The sequence below is a fragment of the Canis lupus genome, chromosome 10 (assembly GCF_011100685.1).
Source record: "Canis lupus familiaris isolate Mischka breed German Shepherd chromosome 10, alternate assembly UU_Cfam_GSD_1.0, whole genome shotgun sequence".
NCBI lineage: Eukaryota > Metazoa > Chordata > Mammalia > Carnivora > Canidae > Canis > Canis lupus.
Genome location: NC_049231.1, coordinates 46339402 through 46363433, shown reverse-complemented (window position 1 = coordinate 46363433; position 24032 = coordinate 46339402). Strand labels below are relative to the sequence as shown.

At 47.0% G+C, this 24032-nt stretch overlaps 1 protein-coding gene across 20 annotated transcripts in view; it reads left to right on the top strand.

The window, feature by feature from the left end:
- Positions 1-464: 464 nt before the first annotated feature.
- The window catches only part of FER1L5 (fer-1 like family member 5), a 58685-nt gene continuing 35117 nt past the window's right edge, over positions 465-24032 (top strand). For 17 of the 20 annotated variants that reach the window (XR_005365796.1, XR_005365797.1, XM_038551121.1 and 14 more), the window contains exons 1-17: positions 578-662; positions 3437-3489; positions 4091-4182; positions 4892-5000; positions 6847-6901; positions 7355-7464; positions 9835-9963; positions 11028-11090; positions 12023-12073; positions 16505-16535; positions 17162-17277; positions 17511-17634; positions 18076-18128; positions 19554-19622; positions 22844-22887; positions 22975-23057; positions 23170-23264. Coding sequence is in view for 18 of the 20 variants with exons in the window: in XM_038551121.1 (XP_038407049.1) it covers positions 578-662; positions 3437-3489; positions 4091-4182; positions 4892-5000; positions 6847-6901; positions 7355-7464; positions 9835-9963; positions 11028-11090; positions 12023-12073; positions 16505-16535; positions 17162-17277; positions 17511-17634; positions 18076-18128; positions 19554-19622; positions 22844-22887; positions 22975-23057; positions 23170-23264 (1362 nt within the window). In the remaining 2 variants the exon portion in view is untranslated. Of the gene's footprint in view, positions 663-3436; positions 3490-4090; positions 4183-4891; positions 5001-6846; positions 6902-7354; positions 7465-9834; positions 9964-11027; positions 11091-12022; positions 12074-16504; positions 16536-17161; positions 17278-17510; positions 17635-18075; positions 18129-19553; positions 19623-22843; positions 22888-22974; positions 23058-23169; positions 23265-24032 lie in introns of all 20 variants that reach the window. The other 3 variants (XM_038551118.1, XM_038551124.1, XM_038551123.1) reach the window with 3 other exon arrangements.

The following is a 24032-nucleotide window of genomic DNA, read 5'->3' as shown; positions in this document are numbered from 1 at the left end:
AGAGAGAGAGAGAGAGAGAGGCAAAGGGAGAAGCAGGCTCCATGCACCAGGAGCCCGACTGGGATTCGATCCCGGGTCTCCAGGATCGCGCCCTGGGCCAAAGGCGGGCGCCAAACCGCTGTGCCACCCAGGGATCCCTCCCCATTCCTTTTCTTGTATCACCTTGCTTCTCTGATTTTCTCATCTAAATTGTGGAACTTTGGCAATGATTCATTCCAGATAACTTGCTTATTTATATGAAGAGGAAACACTACCCTTGCACCTGATCTGATTTCAATCAGAGGGTCAGTGAGAATAAAAGAAAAAGAAAGAGGAAACGCAAAGCGGCCATTTTTTTTTGCTTGTGCAGGCCTAGTCACCTCGAGCCACTGGCTTCAGACTCCTTGTGACTTCCTCCTGTCGTTCCCCTCCATTCCTCTCCAGAACCAAGAACCACTCACCTTTGTGACATCACCTCTACCGCTAAGCAACTGGCCCAGTGCTCTCCTCACCCCATGAGCCCTGGGAGAACATTGGACCAAGGTGCTCCAAGAAGGAGGCTCTGCTGCAGAGGGAGGGAGGGGAGTAATTAGAGGACATGCTGCAGCTTGTTGTGGAGTCGGCCAAGATCAACCCACCCCTCAGCCCCCCGCCCAGACCCTGCGTGTCTGCCTACTTCCGAGGTGAGAGCAAGGCTCCTGGACGGAAAGGACAAGCCCCGAGAGGCAACATACATTCAGTGAAAAAGTAGACTTATGGGTGTCCTCCTCTGTAAAAGATGCCCTGTGTGACAGAGGAGCGAAGTAGACATCACCCAGTTCTTTCAAACCTTAGCTTTATTGCCATTATCTCTCCTATCTTGACATTTCTGCCATTTCTTCTAGGGGAATGGCCACAGGGAAAAGAGAAGATTAATACTTCCTGAGCTGCTTCTGTGAACTGGAGTTGAGCCACACATTGAGTTTAAAAAAAAAAAAAAAAAAAAAGTACCTTCTTCATAGGCTTGATGTGAGGGTTGGTTTCTTTGTTTGTTTGTTTGTTTTTTGTTTTTTTTAGATTTTATTTATTTATTCATGAGAGACACAGAAAGAGAAGCAGAAATATAGGCAGAGAGAGAAGCAGGCTCCTCACAGGGACAGGACTCGATCCCAGGACCCTGGAATCACAACCTGAGCCAAAGGCAGATGCTCAACCACTGAGCCACCCAGGTGCCCCTTGATGTGAGGATTTTAAAGGATAATATATATACAGCTCTTATATAACCCCCAGTAATAACTGTTTGAGCCCTATGAGTGATATTTACTACCAAGAAAGCCTTTTCATAAACATAATGATTTTTGCTCCTCACAACAACCCCATGAGGCAAAATTTATTGTCTCCATTTCTCTTTTTTTATGGTAAGGAAAAGTGTCCAAGAAAGTTGGCAGGGGTGAGGGGCGTTCAAAAGGATTTAGGAGACAACACAAAAGAGATTAAGCATGTCTGCATATCACAGAGCTGGGAACAGGAAAGGAACAAGAGAAGTGGACAGTCTTTTGATAGCAAGTAGGGGGGCGGTAGATACAGGCAAATGAGGTTTCCCAGCACGTGCAGGGAGTGAGAAAATTGGGGCCAACAGAAAGAAGGCATGGTTGTTTCTTTTTTTTTTTAAATTTTATTTTATTTTTATTTATTTATGATAGTCACACAGAGAGAGAGAGAGAGAGAGGCAGAGACACAGGCAGAGGGAGAAGCAGGCTCCATGCACCGGGAGCCTGACGTGGGATTCGATCCCGGGTCTCCAGGATCGCGCCCTGGGCCAAAGGCAGGCGCTAAACCGCTGCGCCACCCAGGGATCCCGGCATGGTTGTTTCTATAGCAGATATGAATAAAAAATAAAGTTTCTTAATTTTTTTCTGGTTTGTGGAACTGTGCTCCCGGAATGTGACAATACCCCTCGGGAGAGTAAACATTTGGGACTCTGGACTCACGGGGCAACTCCCCAGGTACAGGTTTAGAGAGGCATAGTGGACGTTCAGTGAGCCAGAAACAGCCTGATTTCAGCCTTCTTTCCTACCATCCCACGGGCGTGATCTTCTCCCTGAGATAGCTCTTACAAGATACCTAAATCCCAGACTCTTAGGTTTGCCCAAAGATTTACCTACAAATTCTTTTTTTAAAGATTTTATTTATTTATTTATTTATTTATTTATTTATTTATTTATTTATTTATTTATTTATTCATGAGAGACAGAGAGAGAGGCAGAGACACGGGCAGAGGGAGAAGCAGGCTTCTTGCGGGGAGCCCGATGCGGGATTTGATCCCAGGACCCTGGGATCACGACCTGAGCCAAAGGCAGATGCTCAACCACTGAGCTACCCAGTGTCCCTTACCTACAAATTATTATAATTGAATGTTTGTTTGATATTTTTTTATTCCTTTTTCACTTTTCTGAGCCCTTCCTCCCCCATATACCATCCACTACCCTGCATCCCTTCCGACAACCCAACAGGTACCTGCTTGCACACACTCTGTTTCCTCCTTTTTCACATTCTTTCCTTGGGAAGAATCTCAAAGTAATTTACCAATTTAGAGGTTCTTTGCAGGGCTATCGGTTGTTCTTTGTTAAAGATATTTTTGGAGGAGGGGACTTTTAGTGGATGAGGAATTTTTAATCCATTAGAGGTGTTTGGGAGTCCACTAGGCTTTGCTCTGGTAACAAATAAATCTTTAAATCTCAATGCCTTGGGACACCTGAGTGGCTCAGTGGTTGTGATCCCGGGGTCCTGGGATCAAGTCCCACATCAGGCTCCCTGCATGGAGCCTGCTTCTCCCTCTGCCTATGTCTCTGCCTCTCTCTCTGTGTGTGTCTCTCATGAATAAATAAATAAAATCTTTAAAAATATATAAATCTCAATGCCTTAACACAATAAAAGTTTACCTCTTGCTCACACCAAGTCCTGCATCAAGGGGGCAACAATCCTGAGTGGCTCCTCCAAGCAGTGGTTTAGGGACCAGCTGTTTGCTGCTTGTGGCTCCAAAGTCATCCTGGTACCACCCTGCCAGGAGATCATGAGGGTAGATGTGTGGAATGGGGAGTAGAAAAACATCAATAGGAGATTTTAGGAGCCAGTCTTGGCAGTGGTGAAAATCGCTCCCACACTGCATTAGCCAGGATGAGTCATGAGTCACCACCTGGCTGCAAGATGGCTAGGAACCAAGAAAAAAAATGAAGTGAAGACATTATCTGTCACATGGAATGATGTTACTCTTAGAAAAAGCAAGAAATTAAAAAAAAAAAAAAGAAAAAAGAAAAAGCAAGAAATTTTGAAACCCGCAGAGTAAGAATCAGTGCCATATCACATCTGCCAACATAGACTTGAAGTTTTCTTGGAGTCCTACCTCTCTTTACCACACTTAAACCTAGACTTTGAAATATTTCCTACCACCAATGACAGCCCCTTGGTATCTTTGCAGATGTCAAGAAGAGAACTCATGAAGTGGAAGGGAATAACCCCACATGGAATGAGGTAAAACCCATCAGGACAAACCCAAAAGAAGCAATGACAACCCCAAGAGTGAGGCTGGGTCCTGGCCATGCTTAGAATTCTAGGGAGAGGACAGGAAGTGGCACAAGCTTTTCCCAAGGCTAGGGCATTTCGGCCTAGGAGTAGCCCCCAAGCTGGGCCGGAGAGCCACAGCAGCCACATCTACCTGTAGCTGTTCTTGGCCCTTCTCCTCCACTCTCGCAGTGGACCATGATACGGTTCATCTTGTCCAACCTGGCCATCCTGATGTTCCCAGAAACCTGAAGCAGAGACAGGAATCCCTGCGCAGGGTCACTCTTATATTCCATCCGTTGATGTCCCCCACCCCTGCCCTGGGTCCCTAAACCCCTTAACTACTGACACACCCATGATATTGCAGTTACACTGCAGAGCCCAGGTAGGATGCTCAGCATCTTGGTGAAAGGTAGCTAATGCCATCCTCTTAGGAAACCTGACTGTAGAGGGGTTCCTCAGTTCAAGAGAAACACAGCGCCAGTCCATTCCCTGTATCTTTCCTCATTTTCTAGAAGGTTGGGAAGGGGAGGGTGAGGAAAGGATGCTGACTTCTCTGTGCCTCCCATAGACCCTAATCTGGCACCTCTGGGACCGCCCCCTACAAAACGACTCTTTTCTGCAAATCATCCTTCGGGACCTGGGCTCAACAAAAAAAGACAGGTGAGGCAGAGAAAGGCAAGAGGCTGGCTCTCTGACCAAAGCTATGGCACATGCTGCATCTCCTGGCTCGAATCTGTGACTCACTCAGGTGGCAAGGACCAGAACCCACTCTAGCCAGCTAATAGGACCAAAAAAGGGGGGGGGGTTATAGAAGAGTGGTGAAGCTGAGAGTGCAGAGCAATTAGAACCAGGGTCCTGGGAAGCCAGGGACAGTCCTGCCTCTTCTGAAGCCATGGGATCTCAAATCTCTACTTCTCTCTGCCCAATCCTGGCTTCCTATTGTGGCCCCATTCTAGTGCCTAGCGGGGTCTGACATCTCTGAGACTGTAGCTAAGGCATCCCAAGTCAAAATTTCCTAGGATGGAGAATCTGATTGGTCCAGCTCCCATAAGGTGTCCACCCTCTGGTCCAATCAGCTGTTACTTGGCACTGTTCTCACTTGGGAGGAGTGTGGGAACAGAACTTCTGGAAAGGGTTTTGAGCAGGGCAGAGCCAGTAACTGGGGCACCCATTACTCAGAGCCCCAAAGTCAGTTCTCAGAAACATGAGATACTCTGAGATGCTCCACATCACTGTGTTCTTCCTTCAGCCTCTCTCTATGGACAGCACAGCCTGTAGGAGAGAAAACCCTCACTAGATAGTCATGCCTGGGGCAGAAGACACCCTTTCCCCTGGCTCAGGATCTCGTATGTGCTCCTCATCTCCCCAGGTTCATTGGCCTGGCCACAGTAATGCTCCAGCCCTTGGTGAAAAAACCGAGTGAGGTCCTTTTTGTGAAGGACTTGACCCTGCTTAACCATCTCATGATGTCCACAGATGTGAGTTGGCCCTGGGAAGGGTGGGAGCAGCCAGAGAAGCTAGGATACTCCACTTTAGCAGAGGCCCAGTGCCCCCACCAGAGAGCACTTCTTGCCCTAGGAGGCCCCATCATGCTGCCATCATCTCCCTGACCTCCTCCATCCCATCAGCCATCCACTGACCCACCCTCCCACCCCTACATCCTTACTTTTAGATTGATTATTTAGTTAATTGTCCATTGGATGTCAGTACCTGTGTCAGGCTTGGACACAAAACTGAATGACTCCTACAGTCCACTGGAGTAGGCACCATTCACAGTGACAAGTGCCTCAGCACAAGGGTCAGGAAGGCTAGGTCACTGAAGTCAGGAGGAAGTGAATGAGTCTACATGGGAGGTCATGTAAGGCTTTATAGAGGATGTGATTAAGATAATGGAAACTGAGGTGCCTGCATGGCTCAGTCCATTAGGCATCTGCCTTCGGCTCAGGTCACGATCTCAGATTGAGCTCCGCATTGGGCTCCCTGCTCAGTAGAGAGTCTGCTTCTCCCTCTCCATTTGCCCCTCTCCCTGCTTATGTACTCTCTCTCTCTCTCTCTCTCTCATAAATAAAATCTTTAAAAAGGAAAAGAAAAGATAGATAGAAACAGGCAAAGACCAACCAAAGGAGAATAAGCACAGGTTATTTATGTAGAGCTGGCTATAGCAAGGGCATTGGCCAACCATCACTTGCACTTTGGCAGAGACTCAAAGACAGACAGAGGAAGGGTGAAGCTGCACAGTGGAAGCAGGAGAGCTTCCCAATGTGCCCTGATTGGAGGCTATTGGTGGTGGGGGTGGGGGGAGCTATAAGAGGACCGGGCATCCTCTGTGATTGGTTAGTGGTGTATATTTGGCTTTCTCTTGATGGTTCTAAGTGAGAAGAAGGGTCAAAAATTGGGGAAACTGTTGGTTATGAATCAAATCCTGGCAATTTGAGGCCAACTCTTCCAGGGGCTATTGTTTGGTTTCCTGGACTGGTTGCTAGAGCAGTACTTTGACTTCCTACGAGGCTGACTTAGAGATAGCAGGCTGGCTTCCTGGGTTGGTTACTGCAGATTTATTGGGCTGGCTTCCTGAATTGATCGCTACACATTGTGGGTCAGAGTACCATTTTTATACAAGGTCTGGTCATTGTGCATTTTTTTACTCAGTTTCTCGGTGGGCATGAGTTTGCCCAATGGATAGGAAAGGAAGAGAATGCCAAGCAAGGGTGTAAGGTGCATGCCTGAAGGCTGGAGGGAGAGAGGCAGACAGCAAGTTCAGGGAAGGTGGGCTGCTATGCCGCTGGCATACGGGGATTGGGAGGATGTGAAGAAGGTAGTAAGAGAGCTGAGACTAGCTGAGACCAGGGGCCAAAAGTGAAGGGCCTTATGGTCTGTGCTGATGAGTTTTGACTTTACTCTGATTGGTTAGGGCACTTATATAAAGTTTAGGGGGCAATTCTGGCGATGATATAGAAATAGGATGGGTAGTCAGAGCGCTTGGAGGCAGGAAGTCAATTAAGAGGTATTTGCAAGAGTCCCCCACCTGAGGTCAGGAGATGTTAGGCTAGGAGAAGAGATGTTGGCATCAGCAGTTCTGGGCTGGTCCCAAGGCACCTCTTCCTCTCCTCCCTACCCCATTGTACTCCCTTGTTACCACCACTACCATGTGCCTCCTCTATTCTCCAAATCCCCTCCACTATAACCCATTGCCACCAGTTTATAACTCCCTCTCCCCAAGACATCACAGGCCCCACATGGGGACAGTGTTATGACTTGGCCAAGGATTGCAGGATCTGGCTACAAACTACCCCACCACCACCACTCACCATCTTTGCCTTGCAGTGCACTGTAACCCTACAGGTGGCCCTTATGAGAAACCAGGATATTGAGAAGATAGGTAGGTACTTGAGGCTTTCCCCTGTTCTTCTCCAAGCATAGCTGGGTGGGCTCTTTGGGACCTTTGGGACCCATCCCTTGAGGCCTACAGAAGGACTGTGATCAGGTTAGGGTCTAGAGGCCAGATCTTCAGATGCCTGGCTGAGGCATCTTCCCCCCACAGTATTTCTACTTGTCATCTCTAGATATGAGGCCCAGCCTCCAGTGGGCTGCAAAAGGAAACAAGGATGACCTTTCGAAGAGCCCCTACATGTAGATTGTGGGGCCTAGGGTTACTGAGGGTAGGAGGGGGCCCATGGGAATGTTCTGGGGGGGACATGTACCCCTTTTGAGGTCTCTTGGCCATGGTTTTAGTCAGAAGCTAGTCACTAGGGATAGAACAATGAAATGGGCATAGTGCTTCAAAACCTTCTGAGCCCCAGCCTCTGAGACCTCACCCAGACTGTTTCCCCAGGCGATGGCGACCTCCTAGGCCTAAGTACCCGAGAGACGGCCAGGCAGGAACTGATGGTCCCCAGCTATACCATGCCTGTGGCTCTGTCCACGAAGCCTCAGCACTTTCAGGTGAGGACCTTCTGGGCTGATTCACCTGACATTCTCATTGTGATCCCAGGCCATCCCCATCTCTCCACAAGGTCATGGCAGAGGACCAGAGCTACATGTCCTCCGAGCCTCACTGCACTCCCTGATCCTCTGGGACCATTCTGAGCCACTTCTGCGGGAATCCTAAGCCAGAGACAACTCCACTGAAGCAATAGGAGGCGCTGTTGGCTGTTGTACACCAACAGGCCCTGGCAAGTGCTGCAAAGGCAGAACAAAAGGCCTGGAGTACTCCTCAGGATTGTTGGCAACACAAGGCTAGCCACATGCAGGGCAAAATGAGCTATATGGAAGAGGCTGAGGAGAGCTCCCACCATGACTTCTGGAACCGTCATCTCATGGCTTACCAACTCCCTCTGATCTGTAGCTTGTAACCTAATAATTTCTGCTATGGTTTTGCCTGCTCCCCAGCCTGCCACTTGTCTAGGAGATTGGGTATCATTCTTGACTGCCTTCTTCCTCACCCTACCCCCTGCATCCAGTCGATGACTAAGTCCCAGCTCTTAATTTCACCCAATGCCCCCACCACTCCATCACCATTTCATTTCCCCGGGCTGAACCACCACTATGGCTTCCCTGGACCACCTCATAGCCTCCTCCTAAAGTCCCAGCCTCCAGCTCTCTCCTGTCCATCCTTCAGTCAAAGTGGTCTTTCAAAGATGTCCTTCTTAACCATGCCATGCACCTGCTTTAAAATGTCCTTAATAGGGCAGCCCCAGTGGCCCAGTGGTTTAGCACTGCCTTCAGCCTGGGGTGTGATCCTGGAGACCCAGGATCGAGTCCCACATCAGGCTCCCTGCATGGAGCCTGCTTCTCCCTCTGCCTGTGTCTCTGCCTCTCTCTCTCTCTCTTTCTGTCATGAGTAAATAAATAAAATCTTAAAAAAAAAAAAATGTCCTAGGGGCAGCCCCGGTGGCTCAGCAGTTTAGCACCACCTTCAGCTTGGGGTGTGATCCTGAACACCAGGGATCGAGTCCCACGTTGGGCTCCCCGCATGGAGCCTGCTTCTCCCTCTGCCTGTGTCTCTGCCTCTCTTTCTCTCTGGGTCTGTCATAAATGAATAAATGGAATCTTTAAAAAAAAAAAAAAGTCCTTAAAAACAAGGATACCCATGACAGAAGATAGATACACTTGTGGTGAGCATAACATGACATATAGTTGTCACATCACTATGTTACAGGCCTGAAATTAATGTATCATGTGTCAACTATAATATTAAAATATAAAATAAAGTGAAAAATGAGAATCCACTAATGTGCTCAGGACAAAACCCAAACTCCTAACAATGGCTTCCCAGGTCCTTGATAACAGAAGCCTATCCCAGCACGCTGCTCTGTCTCCTGCCCTCATCCTTCTTCATCCTGCTCTAGCATCCTGGACACCTTGCAGTCCCCATTCTCAAGCCACTCTCTCTAGCCATGAGGTCTTTGCACATGCTGTTCTTCCTTTGGAAGACTTTCTTTTCCTTTCCCTCTGGGCACCAGGCTAGTATGCTCAAGATAAAAGGTCACTGTGTCCAAATCACTGTCCTTCCTATATACTAGAAGTTAGGGCAAAATTCTGACATGCGACCTGTTTGCCTGTTTTGGCCCACTGTGGTCTCTGAGGATCCAGTAGCTGCATGTGTATTGACCCCTGAAGGGTCTCTGGACTTGTTGGAAACACAGGAGGCCTCACAAAGAAAGGCCGATCCACAGCCTGGACTGGGAAAGCCATATATTGTTTACTACCTACAAGCAGATGACAAACTCCCATGCCTGTGCCCTGCTAGCCACTGCCAAATCCAGTTCTTTCTCCCCCTGAGCCTCAGCCAGCCATGGGGTCTTTCCTGGGCTCTGCATTGCTCTTCTTGCCTTCTAGTTCTAGGCTCAGATGTTGTAGCCCTTTGACTGAGTCCCAGTAAAGTATATAAAGGGGAAGAAGAAACCATGAATCAGAGAGCAAATCACAGATCATAGATTCAATTGCATGGAACTTTAAAATTCTCCATTCCCTAAAAGGATAATAGGCAAAAGTTAAAAAAAAATGGGAAAGATTAGACTTCATTCCTATATTCTGTAATAAGCCCATAGCAATTGAGAAACAGTCAGTGTACACAAGATGAAAAAGACAAAGCAGTGGAGGGGACAGTTTCCAGAAGAGAAAGCAGAAGGAGCCACGGCCTTCCTAGGACTTTATCTTCAGGCAGGTGGAGTCCAGCTCCCCGTGGGTTCTCCTTCCATCCGCAGTAGATGCCTCTTATCAAACACTTTGTTCTTTTAGAGAAGAGTGCCTATTGGAGAAGGGGGCCCGGGTTCCAGCCTCAGGTTCCCCTGTGTCTTCCCCCCCACCCAGGTCCGAGTGAAGGTGTTCGAAGGCCGGCAGCTAATGGGTAACAACATCAAGCCGGTGGTGAAGGTGGTTATTGGAGGCTACCAGCACAACACGCGGATCAAGATGGGAAACAACCCTTTCTTCAATGAGGTGGGCTGTGCATTCTCTTCCAAACTGAATGGGGCACTTGGGCCAAGTGGGCCAGCCGAGAGCTGGGCATTTCCTGCAGGCAGTAGGCAGGCTGCTTCCTCCACACATGTTGGCTGAACACCTACAAGAGGGCCAAGCACTGCCTGGCACTGGGAAAACAGATGAAATAATTGGAAACCTCCCATTGGAGGAGCCAGTAGCCTGTGGGGGTGGTGGGGGGATCGGCCTGTGAATGCACACCCAATGACAATGTTGTGATACTGGGGTGAACAGGGATCTGGGGGTGCTGTTGATGCATCCTTGAAATGCAGACCCAGACCATTACATCCTGTCATTGCTAAAGCCCTAAGCTAGACCATTGTGTCTGACCACAGTTGGAAAGTCCATAAATACTGGCTGAATTAATTGGTAAATAGACCAATAAATAAGAGATTAAAAAAAAAAAAACAAAACAAAACAGTGAGAGCAGGGAGGAATGGGTGCACTCAGGAAGGGCTCCCAAAACCTTGAAGGAAGAGTCTACCAGGGAAAGAGGTACATCATGAAGAAAGAAAATTCAGGAAAAAGCAATAGCGTCTTCAGAAGCATAGAAACAAGAGGCAGAACTGTAGGTATGGCTGTGGCTGGAGGGAAGCCTGCAAAATGCTCTAGGACCCTATCACAGATGGCACCTGGCAGCCACGGAGGGACTAAAGCGGAGAACAATGGGGCCGAGTTTGCATTTGGGAAAGAGGGTTCTGGCTGCAGCAGGGGCTAGGGGTGCAGTGGGCTGACAGGACTGTCTACAAGGAGGCAGAGGCTCGGGTCTCCATCCCAGCACAGCGAGCTGGGCCTTGGGTCACTCATGACAGATGTTCCTGGGATCCCCTGCCCCTGCCCTCTACCCCAGCAGAATACCCTCCAGGAGCTGGGCAGGCCTCTGCTTCTGGAGGAAGAGCATGAGCGTGAAATGGGCAAGAGCTGGGGAAGAAGCATGCTATTCTGAGCCTTCAGGCTTACTGAGCCCTAGGTAAAGTGGTGGAAGGAATATCATCCAACCCCTACTCCCATTGTCTCTGCTTCAGATCTTCTTCCAGAATTTTCATGAGGTGCCTGCTAAGTTCTTTGATGAGACCATCTTAATCCAGGTGAGGAGCTAAACAAGATGGGCCCACTTTCTGGTCCCACCTCAATTCTGGGAAGGACTTCAGCTCCCCTGCCCCACCCTTAGAGCCACCCTTCTGACCCCAAGGCACATCATCCATGGCCTTTGTCACTTCCTGGCAGCCCCGACTCCCTATTCGTTCATTCAACAAATCTTATGGAGGGATCCCTGGGTGGCGCAGCGGTTTAGCGCCTGCCTTTGACCCAGGGCGCGATCCTGGAGACCTGGGATCGAATCCCACGTCAGGCTCCCGGTGCATGGAGCCTGCTTCTCTCTCTGCCTGTGTCTCTGCCTCTCTCTCTCTGTGTCTATCATGAATAAATAAATAAAATCTTTAAAAAAAAAAAACAAACAAATCTTATGGAATGCCAACTGTTAGGCCCTAAGGTGGGCCCCAAGGTGAAGAAAACAGACAGGATCCTCATGGACCAAAGGACCCCTCAAAGGTCCCCTCAACATGGGACATTCCATTCCCCAACCAGAGGGAGCCCGGTAACAGTGGTGAATGTATGTTTATCACGTGCCTCCTATGTGCCCAACACAGGCCTAAGGAGAATAAGAAGGCCTCTCCCTTGAAGAGTGTACATGTTCTCAGGAACACAGGGACATGGGAAATGATCAGGACAGTGTGCAGTGGAAAAAGTTGAGTGCAACACTACTTTGGGGTGACCTTTGGGTTCATCAGATGAATTGGACCCTCTGATCAATCTCCTCATCAGTAAAATGGAACTAAAATTCTGACCCTCACAGGGTACCTCTGAGAATTAAATGAGAAAAACTATGTGAAAGTGTGGGCCACTAGGAAGCATCGAGTAAATCCTAGAGAATCCCAAATATGCCCTTACAATTCTTCCCATGGGAGTGGGGGAAATGGGGAATATGAGTAACTGAGATATTTCTGGAACCCCCCTGCAGGTGATGAATTCCACACTGATGAGATTCAATGCAGAGATCGGGAGATTCCAAGTGAGCCCTGGATGAAGGAGGAGGTTTGATGACACAGTTATAGAGATCTACCATGGGCTCCATGCCTAAGTCGATGGGCAAAAATTTGAATTTTCATGCGGAAATATCCAGATTTGGATCCACCTACCAACTGGGTTGACTTAAGTTTTTCAGAACCTCTACTTCCTCATCTATACAATGGGAATAATGATAGACTCAAATCACAGAGTTATTGTAAGGATGAAAGTGTGTACCATTTATGAAAAAGCTGGGTGCCATGCTAAATTCCCCACACTTATTTTTTTTTTTAAAGATTTTATTTAATCATTCATGAGAGACACAGAGAGAGAGGAAGAAACACAAGCAGAGGGAGAAGCAGGCTCCATGCAGGGAGCCCGACATGGGACTCGATCCCAGGTCTCCAGGATCACGCCCCGGGCCAAAGGCGGGCACCAAACCACTGAGCCACCCAGGGATCCCCAATTCCCCACACTTATAATAATTATGGACACACTCCAAATCTCTGCCTCGAGGGAATGGAAGCAGAAGATCCAAAAAGGCAGAGAAACACAGAGAAAATTGCCACCTATGAGAACAGAGTAAAAAGGTTTGCTTTGGAAAGACACAGGCTGAGAGATGAGGAAAGGTGACATAGTCATGAAGGGCTAAAAAAGATCCTCCAAATCCAGGAAGATTGGGAGAAGGTAGGGTTGCCAGATTAAATACAGGATGCCTCATTACATTTAAAGCTTAAACAACAGATACTCTTTAAATATAAAAATGTGGGATCCCTGGGTGGCTCAGCGATTTGGCGCATGCCTTCGCCCCAGGGCGTGATCCTGGAGTCCCGGGATAAAGTCCCACATCAGGCTCCCTGCATGGAGCCTGCCTGTGTGTGTGTGTGTGTGTGTGTGTGTGTGTGTGTGTGTGTGTCTATCATGAATAAATAAATAAAATCTTTAAAAATATAAAAATTTAAAAAATAAAAATAAAAATGCCTGAAATATTGCATGGATCCTCACAAAATATTTCAGGGGACGTATGTATACTAAAAATGAAGTCATCATTTATCAGCAGTTCTAACTTAAATTGGCATCTATATTTTAATTTGCTAAATTTGGCAGCCTCTAGAAAAGGCTTCCATCTTGGGAAAGGCACATTTAAGACAAATCAGAGTAAGGTTTCTTTCTCATGACTTTAATAAGCACATGAAGAGTCATGACCTGTCCCTTAAAGAAGCAAATAGGCTGGGCACCTGGGTAGCTCAGTCAGTTAAGCATCTACCTTTGGCTAAGGTCATAATCTCAGGGTCCTGGGATTGAGCCCCACATGGGGCTCTCTGCTCATCAGGGAGTCTGCTTCTCCCTCTTCCTCTATGTTCATGTTCTTTCTCTCTTGCTCTTGTGCTTGTGCTCTCTCTCTCTCTCTCAAATAAATAAAATATTCTTTTAAAAATCATCATAGGCTTAGAGATTGAGAGATTCCAGAGAGGTTAGGTGGCAGGAGGTAAAAAATATTGTGCTTTCAAAAAAGACTACAATAGCCAGACAATGACCAATGGTATGAACCGTTAAATAAGTTATAAGCATGAGGGGTGCCTGGGTGGCTCAGTCGGTTGAGCGTCTGACTCTTAATTTTTGGTTCAGATCATGGTCTCAGGGTCATAAGATTGAGCCCTGCATTGGGCTCCATGCTCAGCAGGGAGTCTGCTTGAGATTCTCTCCTTCTCCTTCTGCCTCTCCCCCCATTCTCTCTCTCTCTTTCTCAAATAAATAAAATCTTAAAACAAGTGAGTTATAGACATGAGAGAAAAAGTGACCCTTTAAAAAAATATATTTCTTTGGAAAATTTCAAACATACACAAAAGCAGAATAGTATCCTGAGTTCCCACATACTGATCACTCAACTTCACTAATTGCCAGTGGTGTTTTCTCTACACCTGGCCCACTTCCCATACCCACTGGGTTATTTTGAACCCAACCTCGGCCACCATATCATTTTATTTTTAAATATTTCAGTATGTATTTCTAAAACAGAAATATTTTATTAAGCATAACCAAGTATAATTATCACTCACATTCTAAAACCTTTATAATTGATGTATTAAATATTAGCCAGTGTTCAAATTCCCCTAATCATCTTATGAATTCCTTTCATGGTTTGTTCAAAATAGGATGCAAACCAGGAGCATACATTATAGCTGGTTAAAACATATTTTTAGGTCTCTCGGATTCTGCTGGTCCTGCCCTATCCCCTACCCCCACCCCCCAGGTAATTTGTTAAAGAAACCAGATAGTTTGTCCTGTAGAGTTTTTCTCCAATCTGGATTTTGCTGACTGCATCTCCAGAGGATCATTCCACATGTCCTTCTGCCCAGCTGTTTGTGATCTAGAGGCTTGCTAGATTTTGGGTCCATTATTTGGCAAAATGACTTTGGCAGGGGGCACAGAACATCTGTTGGTCTCTCTTTCTATGTTGTCAATAGCCATTGATGATCACTGCCTGGATCTGTTGCTTCATTATGGGGGCCTGGGTTTGGTTTGGTTTGGTTCTTTTCCAGCTTTATTGACATACAGTCCTTTAAAAATATGTGTATTCCTGTGAAGCCATCATCACAATCAAGATAACAAACATATCTATCACCTCAAAAGATTTCCTTGTACCCCTTTGTTAATCTTCCCTCTCACCCCCACCCCACTCCTTCCCAGCCCCAGGCAACCACCAGTCTGCTTTCTATAACTATAGCTTGGTTTGCATTTTCTAAAATTTTATGTCAATGGAATAATACAGCACATTCCCTTTTTTGTTTGGCTTCTTTTACTCCACATAATTATTTTGAGATTCATCCTTGTCTGTTGCATGTGTCAGTAATTCATTCCTTTTCATTGCTGAGTAGTATTCCATTCATAGATGTATCACGATTTGTGATACGTCTTTGTATCACTCATCTTTTGATGGACATTAGATCATTTTCAGTTTTGGGCTGTTACAGTAAACCTGCTGTAATGGTGATGTATGACTCTTAATCTAATTTCTCTTGGGTAAATATGTAGAAGTAGATTGAGTAGCTCATATGGTAGGTATATATTTAACTTTTAGAGAAAATTCCTGTTTTTCCCCCCAACAATTCCAAACAGGCTTTTTACCATGTTATATTCTCACCAGCAGAGTGCCAGTTGCCCCCCCATTCTCATCAACACTTCATGTAGTCCATCGTTTTTACTTTAGCCCCTCTAATTATCTATAGAGCTATCTCGCTGTGATTTTAATTTACCCATTCCTGACGACTAATGATATTGAGCATCTTTTCATGTGTTTATTTGTCATCTATATATTTTCCTTGTTGAAGTGTCTGTTCAAATCTTTTGTTCATCTGAGGCACCTGAGTAGCTCAGTCAGTTAAGCATCTGACTCTTTGGTCTCAGGACATGATCTCATGGGTCGTGGGATTGAGCCCTGCATCAAGCTCCTTGCCCAGTGGGGAGTCTGCTTGAAAGATTCTTTCCCTCTGCCCTTCCCCTTTCTCTCTCTCTCTCACTCTCTCTGTGTCTCTAAAAGTAAAATAGATGAATCTTCAAATCTTTTGCTCCTTTTCAATGGGTCATTTTTTTACTACAGAGTTTTGAGATTTTCTTATATATTCGGGATACAAATCCTTGTATCAGATATACAACTTGGAAATATTTTTTCCCAGTATATGATCTTTCAGTTTTCTTGAATGTCCTTCAAAGAGCAGAAATTTTACATTTCAAGGGAGTCCACTTCATCAAACTTTTCTTTTATACATTATGCTTCCATGGCTGTAGCTAAGAAATCTTTGCCTACCTAACCCAAAGGGATGACTGAAGTTTTTTTTCCTTAAGATTTTATTTATTTATTCATGAGAGACACAGAGAGGCAGAGACATAGGCAGAGGGAGAAGCAGGCTCCCCAGAGGGAGCCTGATGCAGGACTCGATCCCAGGACCCCGAGATCATGACCTGAGCCAAAGGCAGATGCTCAGCCATTGAACTACCTAGGTGCCCTGGGATGACTGAGTTTTAAAGCAGCCCTAACACGCAGAATTTGGGGGCTGCTCTATGGAACCTTCAGATGTGGGCTACAAGGAAGACCTGAATATTCCGCAGTGCCTTGTCCCATGCCACCTTCAGTCCTATACCACATCCCTCAGGCCTCAGTCAGAAACCTTCTCCCAGGGGGAAAGGAAAGCTCATAGTCTCTTTGCCAGCTCCTCACTTGATCAACCTCTTCCCTAGGATAGGAGAGACACTCCCAATCCAGGAACAGGAAAGAGTCAACCTTGTGTTAGCCAGGTAGTGCTGTGTGGTGATTGAGAATCCTTTCAATCCAAGCACTGGTGGCTAATACTTCAGTACAGTACTATTGTTTGTTGGTATTGCAAATGTTGGCCAGAGACTCTAACTAATCCTTGCTCTACTCTTATGTTTTCAGACAGATATTGGGTTTATCTACCATTCTCCAGGTGGGTATCAGTTGTTGCAAATACATGTGCCTTCAGAGAAAAAGCAGGCCAGTTGTCCAAACATTTCAAAATCCCTGTATGTTCAGCATGAGGGAAGACTATTAGAGGCATGAACTATTTTCTGTATTTAATAATATTTATAATGATAATATCTTTCTCTTCAAAACTCAAGGCATCCCATTGTGTCAAATGCTAACCTTTTATGGCAGCCTCGGGTTGAATTTCTATTTTTTGAGGCCTGTATTAGGAGACTGACATTTGAGTAGAGGTCTTCACTGTAACCATAATGTACAACCTGGCCATAACATACATACCAGGTTAAAGCTGGAACTTAGTGTTGGGGAAAATGCTTGCATCTCTCATACCAGGGTAGTAACAACAACTGTAAGTTCCCAAGGATGGGGAAGAGGGAGTCTCTATTTCCTAAAGGCAGTGGCTGGCAGCCTGGTGAGTGCACTAGCTTTACTTACTGATAGGAGTAACTCCCATTTTCCTCTGCTCCTGTATGGGAACCAGAATATATGAGACATATTTCCACACCCCTCTCCCACAGAAACAAAGACTGGTTTCAGGGAAGAAGAATGGAGACTAGAGGCTGGTCTCCCATGGGCCCTCTGCCCCTTCAGGTCACACACTCATGAGGAAATGGTTAGGCCTCTGCCAGCCGAATGAACCCAACAATGGTGTGAGAGGCTACCTGAAAGTCACCATCTGTGTCCTCGGTGTGGGAGACCAGGCTCTGGTGAGGCTGCCCCCCACGCCCCAGCAGCATTCTCTACTGTGGCTGCTTCCATAGGGCACCCCAAGGCCCCCAGAGTGGCCACTGATCTTCACATGCTTTTATTTGCCTGCTGTGTCACTTGAGCATTGTCTATCCCTCCCCCATATGGAGTGGAAGGTCAGGGAAGCCAAAGCTGGTGGCCATGGTCATGACCATCGTATGACTCTACCCTGTCAGGTCTCTGGTCTCTGCAGGTAGATCAAAAGCCACCCTATGCGGCTGATGACACCACTACTAAGATCTTCAAGTCAACGGTGGTCCCGATCAACATGGCCTACTTACAGTTCTTCATCTACTGCGCAGAGGATCTTCATCTGAGTAGAGTCAGGGTGGCAGGGTGGGAGTCGACCCTGAGGTTCCCTACACAGTGGCATCCTGGATTCTCATGGGGCTTCCCTATTCCATTTGGATGCTAACCTAAGATTTGGGGTGGGGGGATAGGACAAGACCAAAACCCACCAATACTTGTCTCATGAAGACCTCATAGATACTCCTTAAGATGGGTCATATCCCCCGACCTGTCTGTTATACCCAGATGCAGACCCACAGTTCTCTATGCCAGTGCCCACCCTGGCTGCCATTATATGCCATGACACATCACAGCACATAGAGGTAGAGTGGCAATGAGCGTGATCTGCACAGGGGGCACCACACCACGTGATGGCAAGGATTATAAGTTGTTCGGTCACCTCTCCATTTCCTCCCCTTAAAAAAAAAAAATGCACCCATCTCAAAAATCTTGTAACTTCTTGTTCACAGAGAAACATCACTTAGTAAGTCCTATGTTGGAAGTGGAACTAATTGGGGAAAAGGTAAGTGTGGAAAGAGTCTAATGTTTGGGGAAACTGTCACCTAGGTAGTGTGTGGGGAAAGACGGAGTTGGTGGGCAGGACCCCAGGATTTGGATCTCAGTTCCTCCATCAGTGGGCTGTGACCCCACTGGGCCAGGAACTCTGTGAAAGCAGAGGCCATGGCTTAGTCACCCTGTCTCCCAGAGCTGTGAACAGTGCCCTTCATGGAGGAGATGCCCATTGAAAGCCTAAGGTACACGAAGGGCACAAATGAGTGAATGAAACACATGCCCATACACAACACTGAAACTGTCCCTGTCTTCTTCGGGCCTGGGTTTCTTCATCTATAAATTGAAGGCTCTTGGGCAAGAGACTGGCTGACATTCCATGATTCTCTGTGAATAGAGAGCAGCATTTTTCCAAAGTGTGCTAATGGATGTTATGTGCAAAAAACCCCAAAAGGATCCTATGTTCAAATTTGGGGAATGCTGAGTTAAAGTTAAGTAGGTTTGTCTCGAATTCATAAACCATCATTTCTAACATGTTCTACCTACTAGAAGTATCATTAAATCCAGCACATACATAAAGGGAGGGAGATGAGTGTCTACCTTTCAAAGGAAGGGGTGTACCAAAGGATTTGTGTACATATTTTAAAACCACCACACTGAATGTGGTTTGAGCGCTCCAAATTTACGTGAGATGTTCTCAGGTGATAGGTGGCACACAATTTTCAAAGATTTTAATATCTCTGTGGTTTTCTTAGTATGTATTTAAAAAGTTTAACCAGTCCAACCAATCTTGATTTCACTGACATGATTGCCTAGAATAGAGCCAGGTTTAAAAATGAAGTCAAGGGATCCCTGGGTGGCGCAGCGGTTTGGCGCCTGCCTTTGGCCCAGGGCGTGATCCTGGAGACCCAGGATCGAGTCCCATGTCAGGCTCCCGGTGCATGGGGCCTGCTTCTCCCTCTGCCTGTGTCTCTGCCTCTCTCCCTCTGTGTGACTATCATAAATAAATAAAAAAATTAAAAAAAAATAAAAAATAAAAATAAAAATGAAGTCAAGTAATGCTTTGGAAAAGGGTATGCCATTATGTACTACCATAGTCACCATGGTTTTCGCTCACTTTTCTATTGGGATCATAGTGTTTAACAAAATCTATGTGTATGCACTCATATAATAAAGTTAGTAACTCCATGACTATTTAAAAACAAAGTCAATTTAAAGATGATTTAAAGATAAATAATAGGGAATCGATCTGGGCAGATATATAAAGGACTGAAGTTATAGTTGAGGAGTTATCAAAATGTCGTTAGACCATTCCCATGATCAGCCCTATGCCAGGGACAGTGTCCATCTGTGGGCTGGGCTGAAAAAGCTGGAAGGTGAGATCAGTGGAGGGAGGGCAGGACAGGCTGGCACTGACACTGCTTTGCTATGTTCCTAGCTCAAGACAAATGTGCTGAGCCAAACCGAGAACCCAATATGGAACCAGATCCTGACCTTCCAAATTCAGGTATTGCTGTTCCATCTTTTTTTTTTTTTTTTTTTTTTTTTTTGAGAGAGAGAGAGAGAGAGAGAGAGAGCAGAGGGGACCAGGCAGAGGGAGAAAGAAAATCCCAAGCAGGCTCCACACTCAGTGTGGAGCCCAGAGCCCAACACAGGGCTTATTCTTACAACCCTGAGATCATGACCCAAGCTGCAATCAAGAGTCAGATGCTGACTGAACCACTCAGGCCCCCCAAGCTGTTCCATCTTGACCACTCCCCTCCTCCTGCTCCACAAACGGAAGGCAAGTTTGAGTGGGTAGGGGTATAGATGGAAGGTAAGGGTCAAGAAGCATGGGGTGAGAATGGGGGTGGGGGTGGGGGTGGGACCTGCCTGATGGGAAACATGAGAAAGCCCAGGACATATTATAGAAAACTTACTTTATTTGTCTAGTACTAACAAATGAGTGGGCCGTGCAACTGAACTTTCCAGAAAACTTAAATATGGCCTTTCACCTACATTACAAAACAAAACCCAAAAAATCACTTAAAATCTAAATTGTATTATGCATTTTATCTTCTAGGCAAAGTGCCCTGAAGATAATTATAGCTCTTTGTTAATGGCCTAGAGGTACTGTGGGAACATAGTATATGGGCTACATGTAGTATAGGCTAGTTGTTCCTGCATTAAATGGCTCCAAGGTGCTCTTCTCTGTGGGATTCTGTATTCTGATTTTTATAGCTTTTCAGTCCTCAGTTACCCATCAGTTCTCTTAAAGCCCTGGGAGAACCTTGATTGCCTTTTGACTCCATGCCAGACTTCTGAGAACTGCATGTAGAATGACAGTACACAATTCTGAGAGATAGCTTGAGCACTGTCATTAAGTATGAGTGCATAGAACTTTGTGTGGCTTCTATTTGGCTACACAGAGAGCATTTCACTTTTCTTATACCTTACATCTATGTGACTTAAAATCGGTTCATGAGCTCCCTTCTACCCTCCTGGGACCCACTTCCTTGCTCCTTTTTTTTTTTTTTTTTTAAGATTTTATTTATTTAATCATGAAAGACAGAGAGAGAGAGAGAGAGAGAGAGAGAGGCAGAGACACAGGCAGAGGGAGAAGCAGGCTCCATGCAGGGAGTCTTACGTGGGACTCCATCCTGGGATCCCGGGGTCACGCCCTGGGCTGAAGGCGGCGCTAAACCGCTGAGCCACCTGGGCTGTCCTTCCTTGCTTCTCCTAGAAGCTTCCCAAAGCCTGCCTCCTGGTGAGGCATTATCTTTTTTTCTTTTTAGAAGATTTTATTTATTTATTCATGATAGACACACTCAGAGAGAGAGAGAGAGAGAGGCAGAGACACAGGCAGAGGAGGAGCAGGCTCCATGCAGGGAGTCTGACTGATGTGGGACTCGATCCTGGGACTCCAAGATCCTGCCCTGGGCGGAAGGCAGGCGCTTAAACCACTGAGCCACCCACGCTGCCTGAGGCATCATCTTAAACCATTCTTCATAATTTCCACTTTCCTGGGTGATTTTGTAGACTCTTAAAGTAGGAAGAGATTTTAAAGGGAGTCTAATTTATCCTCCACCTTTGATCCCTTCCACTTGTCTCTGGCTGTGATGCAGCTCATGGCCGAGATCCTCAGATACTCTTGTGGAGGCTCAGAGCCTTGGAAGTCTTCCATCATGTTCAGCTGCCTCTAGGCTCAGAAAACAGGGGCACAAGCTGGGCCCTCTTTCATCTTTGAAAGGGGCCTTCCAACGTTTAAAGATGTCCAAACACTCCTTGGACCCTCACCCATTTCCCACATAACATAGTCTCCTAAGGCTAGAACCATTTGGATGCAGGCCTGATTGTCACTAGCCCTGTGGAAATGTAGCAGACAGATGTGACCCTCACTCTGAATGGCAGGATGACCACAGAGGCAGTAGCATCACCAGCCCATCAGGGCCCAGCAAGGCAGCCTGAAGAGGAAGCTCTGCTGAACATGGGTGTTTGCCAGTTTACAGTTTACTGCTCCAAGACAGGAGGGCAGTTAAGACCAGGAATTGGGAAAGGGGAAGAGAATTCTCAATAGGATGGATGAAAATATGGTTTAGCCATGAATTCAAATTTGGAGGTTTTATAATATTGGAAGACCTGGATGCTTTACAGTGCCCATCTTTCCACTTCTAGGGGATCTTGTCTCATTTCTTCTTAATCACTTGCTCAACTAGAAAGCCCTTTCCCTATTCTGCTCTGGCCCCCAGCTCCCTGGCAAGGGGAGAATGGCCAAATGGAATGGAGAATGGGAAGGACTAGCCATGACTCAGGAAGTGCTATGAGGGGAAGAGGCCCCAACTGAGAGGATTTGGGTGCCACTCAGGCCTCAACACCAGCAGCTTGTTTTATACATGGATTGGTTTTTGTTTTCATAATTGAGGGGACCCTGTGGCAGAGTGGAGATAAGAATCAAAAGCTTGGGTTCCAATCCTGACTGCACCTCTTACTGTGTGAAGCAAGTCCCTCTGCCTCTCTGGGCCTCGCTCCCCACCTATAAATAGGGACCAACACACCCCTCACTGGGTTGTGGCAGAGTCATTAGGAGATCTAAACCTGCTCCAGCCCCTGCATATAACATGAGAACTTCAAGAACTCAGTTTCTCTATGCCTCAGTTTTCCTGTCTAGAAATGGGAATAACAGTACCTGGTTTGTGGGGTTTTGGGAGAAGTCACTCATGTGATCATGAAGATCATTCAGCACAGGCCAGGAGATGATGGAAACCCTTCCCACAACAGCATCTACTATTATTTACTCTTGGGGGAGACAGATATCCTGCTGTTTAAAATTTAACTGCTAACCATGTAGAAGACATTTTAGGCCACAACCTCTGTGCAAGATGGTTGGTGAACATGTGTTCAGACCGTGAAGGGTTATGGGAGGACTGCAGTCATCAAACCCATTGTCAGAATGTACCCAAGTCTCCATCTTGAAGCTCATGCAATTAGGGGACCATTTTAAGAATAAGAATACAAAGCGACCAGGGGACAAAGTCCTAGGCCTCTCCCAGGGCCTTCCCAGGGGCCCATGCAAGCGGGCAGGCCCACAGCCACAAGCCAATAGCTCCCATCTTGGCCATGGTGACTGGGCTTACTGGTGACTGAGCCAGGCCTTGGACCCAGACCCAGCACTTCCCAGCTGCACTAAGTCTCCGTGAGGACCAGACCCTCCGAGCATGCACCCACAGTAGCTCTGCTTTCCCCTTGCAGCTGCCCTGCCTCTCCAGCTACATCAAGTTCAGAATCTTGGACTGGTGAGCCAGGGGTGGAGGCTGAAAAACATTCAGGGGAGGAGAAAATCAGAGCTGGGCCATTCAGAGCTGCAGAATGTTTCTCTCCAGCCCCAAAAACAGTTGCCGGGATGAGATTGGGACTGTCAGCCTGTTCCTCAACCAGATCTCATCCACCGGAGCAGAGATAGAAGGCAAGCAATCCCCCTCTCACCACCACCCCACACCCCCGACCTCCCACCCCAGGCCCTGCCTCCTGCCCCTCTCCCACCTGGCCCCTGCCGGCCTCACCCTCTCTTCTTGCAGGACCTTACTCCGGCTTCCTACCTTCTTTTGGACCCAGCTTCCTGATTCTACATGGGGGTAAAAAGGCTCCTTTCAGGATCCAGGAAGAAGGCACTGTAAGCTTCTCATGCAGCTCTAGGGAACAGTGAGGGTAAAACCAGCATATGGAAGGCGCTGGGGCCCGGGAGGTACCAGGGGGAGGGCCCGGCCCTGGTCTCCGTCCACCACGCTGGTAGAGGACACGTAACCCGTGTGTAGATGGTTGTGCGTATATGGGACGTGTCTTGTGGCGGGAGAGAGAAACAGATGGAGAGCATTCTCCGGGCATTCTCTGAGGAAGAGGCATTGAGATGAAATGACAGGGAAGATTTCCAGCAGGTGGAAAGGACAAGGACCTACGGGACAAAAACAACGTAGGTACATGTGGAACGTATCAGGCTGTTAAATAGACTGATGATAAATGCCAGGAGGCCAACTCTAATTGGCTTAAAAGATTGGAACAGGGTTGGGAAGAACTCTGAGTGAGCATGAGTGCAGGCACCAAGACCTCAATGCGGGGCACCTGGGCGGCTCAGTGGCTGAGCATCTGCCCTGGGCTCAGGTTGTGATGGGGGTCCTGGGTTCGAGTCTCGCAGGGAGCCTGCTTCTCCCTCTGCCTATGTCTCTCTCTCTCTGTGTCTCTCAGGAATAAATACATAACATCTAAAACAAAAAACAAAAAAAGGACCTCAGTGCCATTAAGAGGCTCATTGACTCCGTCTCTCAGCTCTGGGGCTCCACAGCCTGGGCTTCTTTCCTACCCGGGCCGGCCTCCCTGCGGAGGCGACCACCAGGCGAGGGAAGAGCCGGCGGGGATTCTAATTGGCCGCCGTAGGCCATGTGTG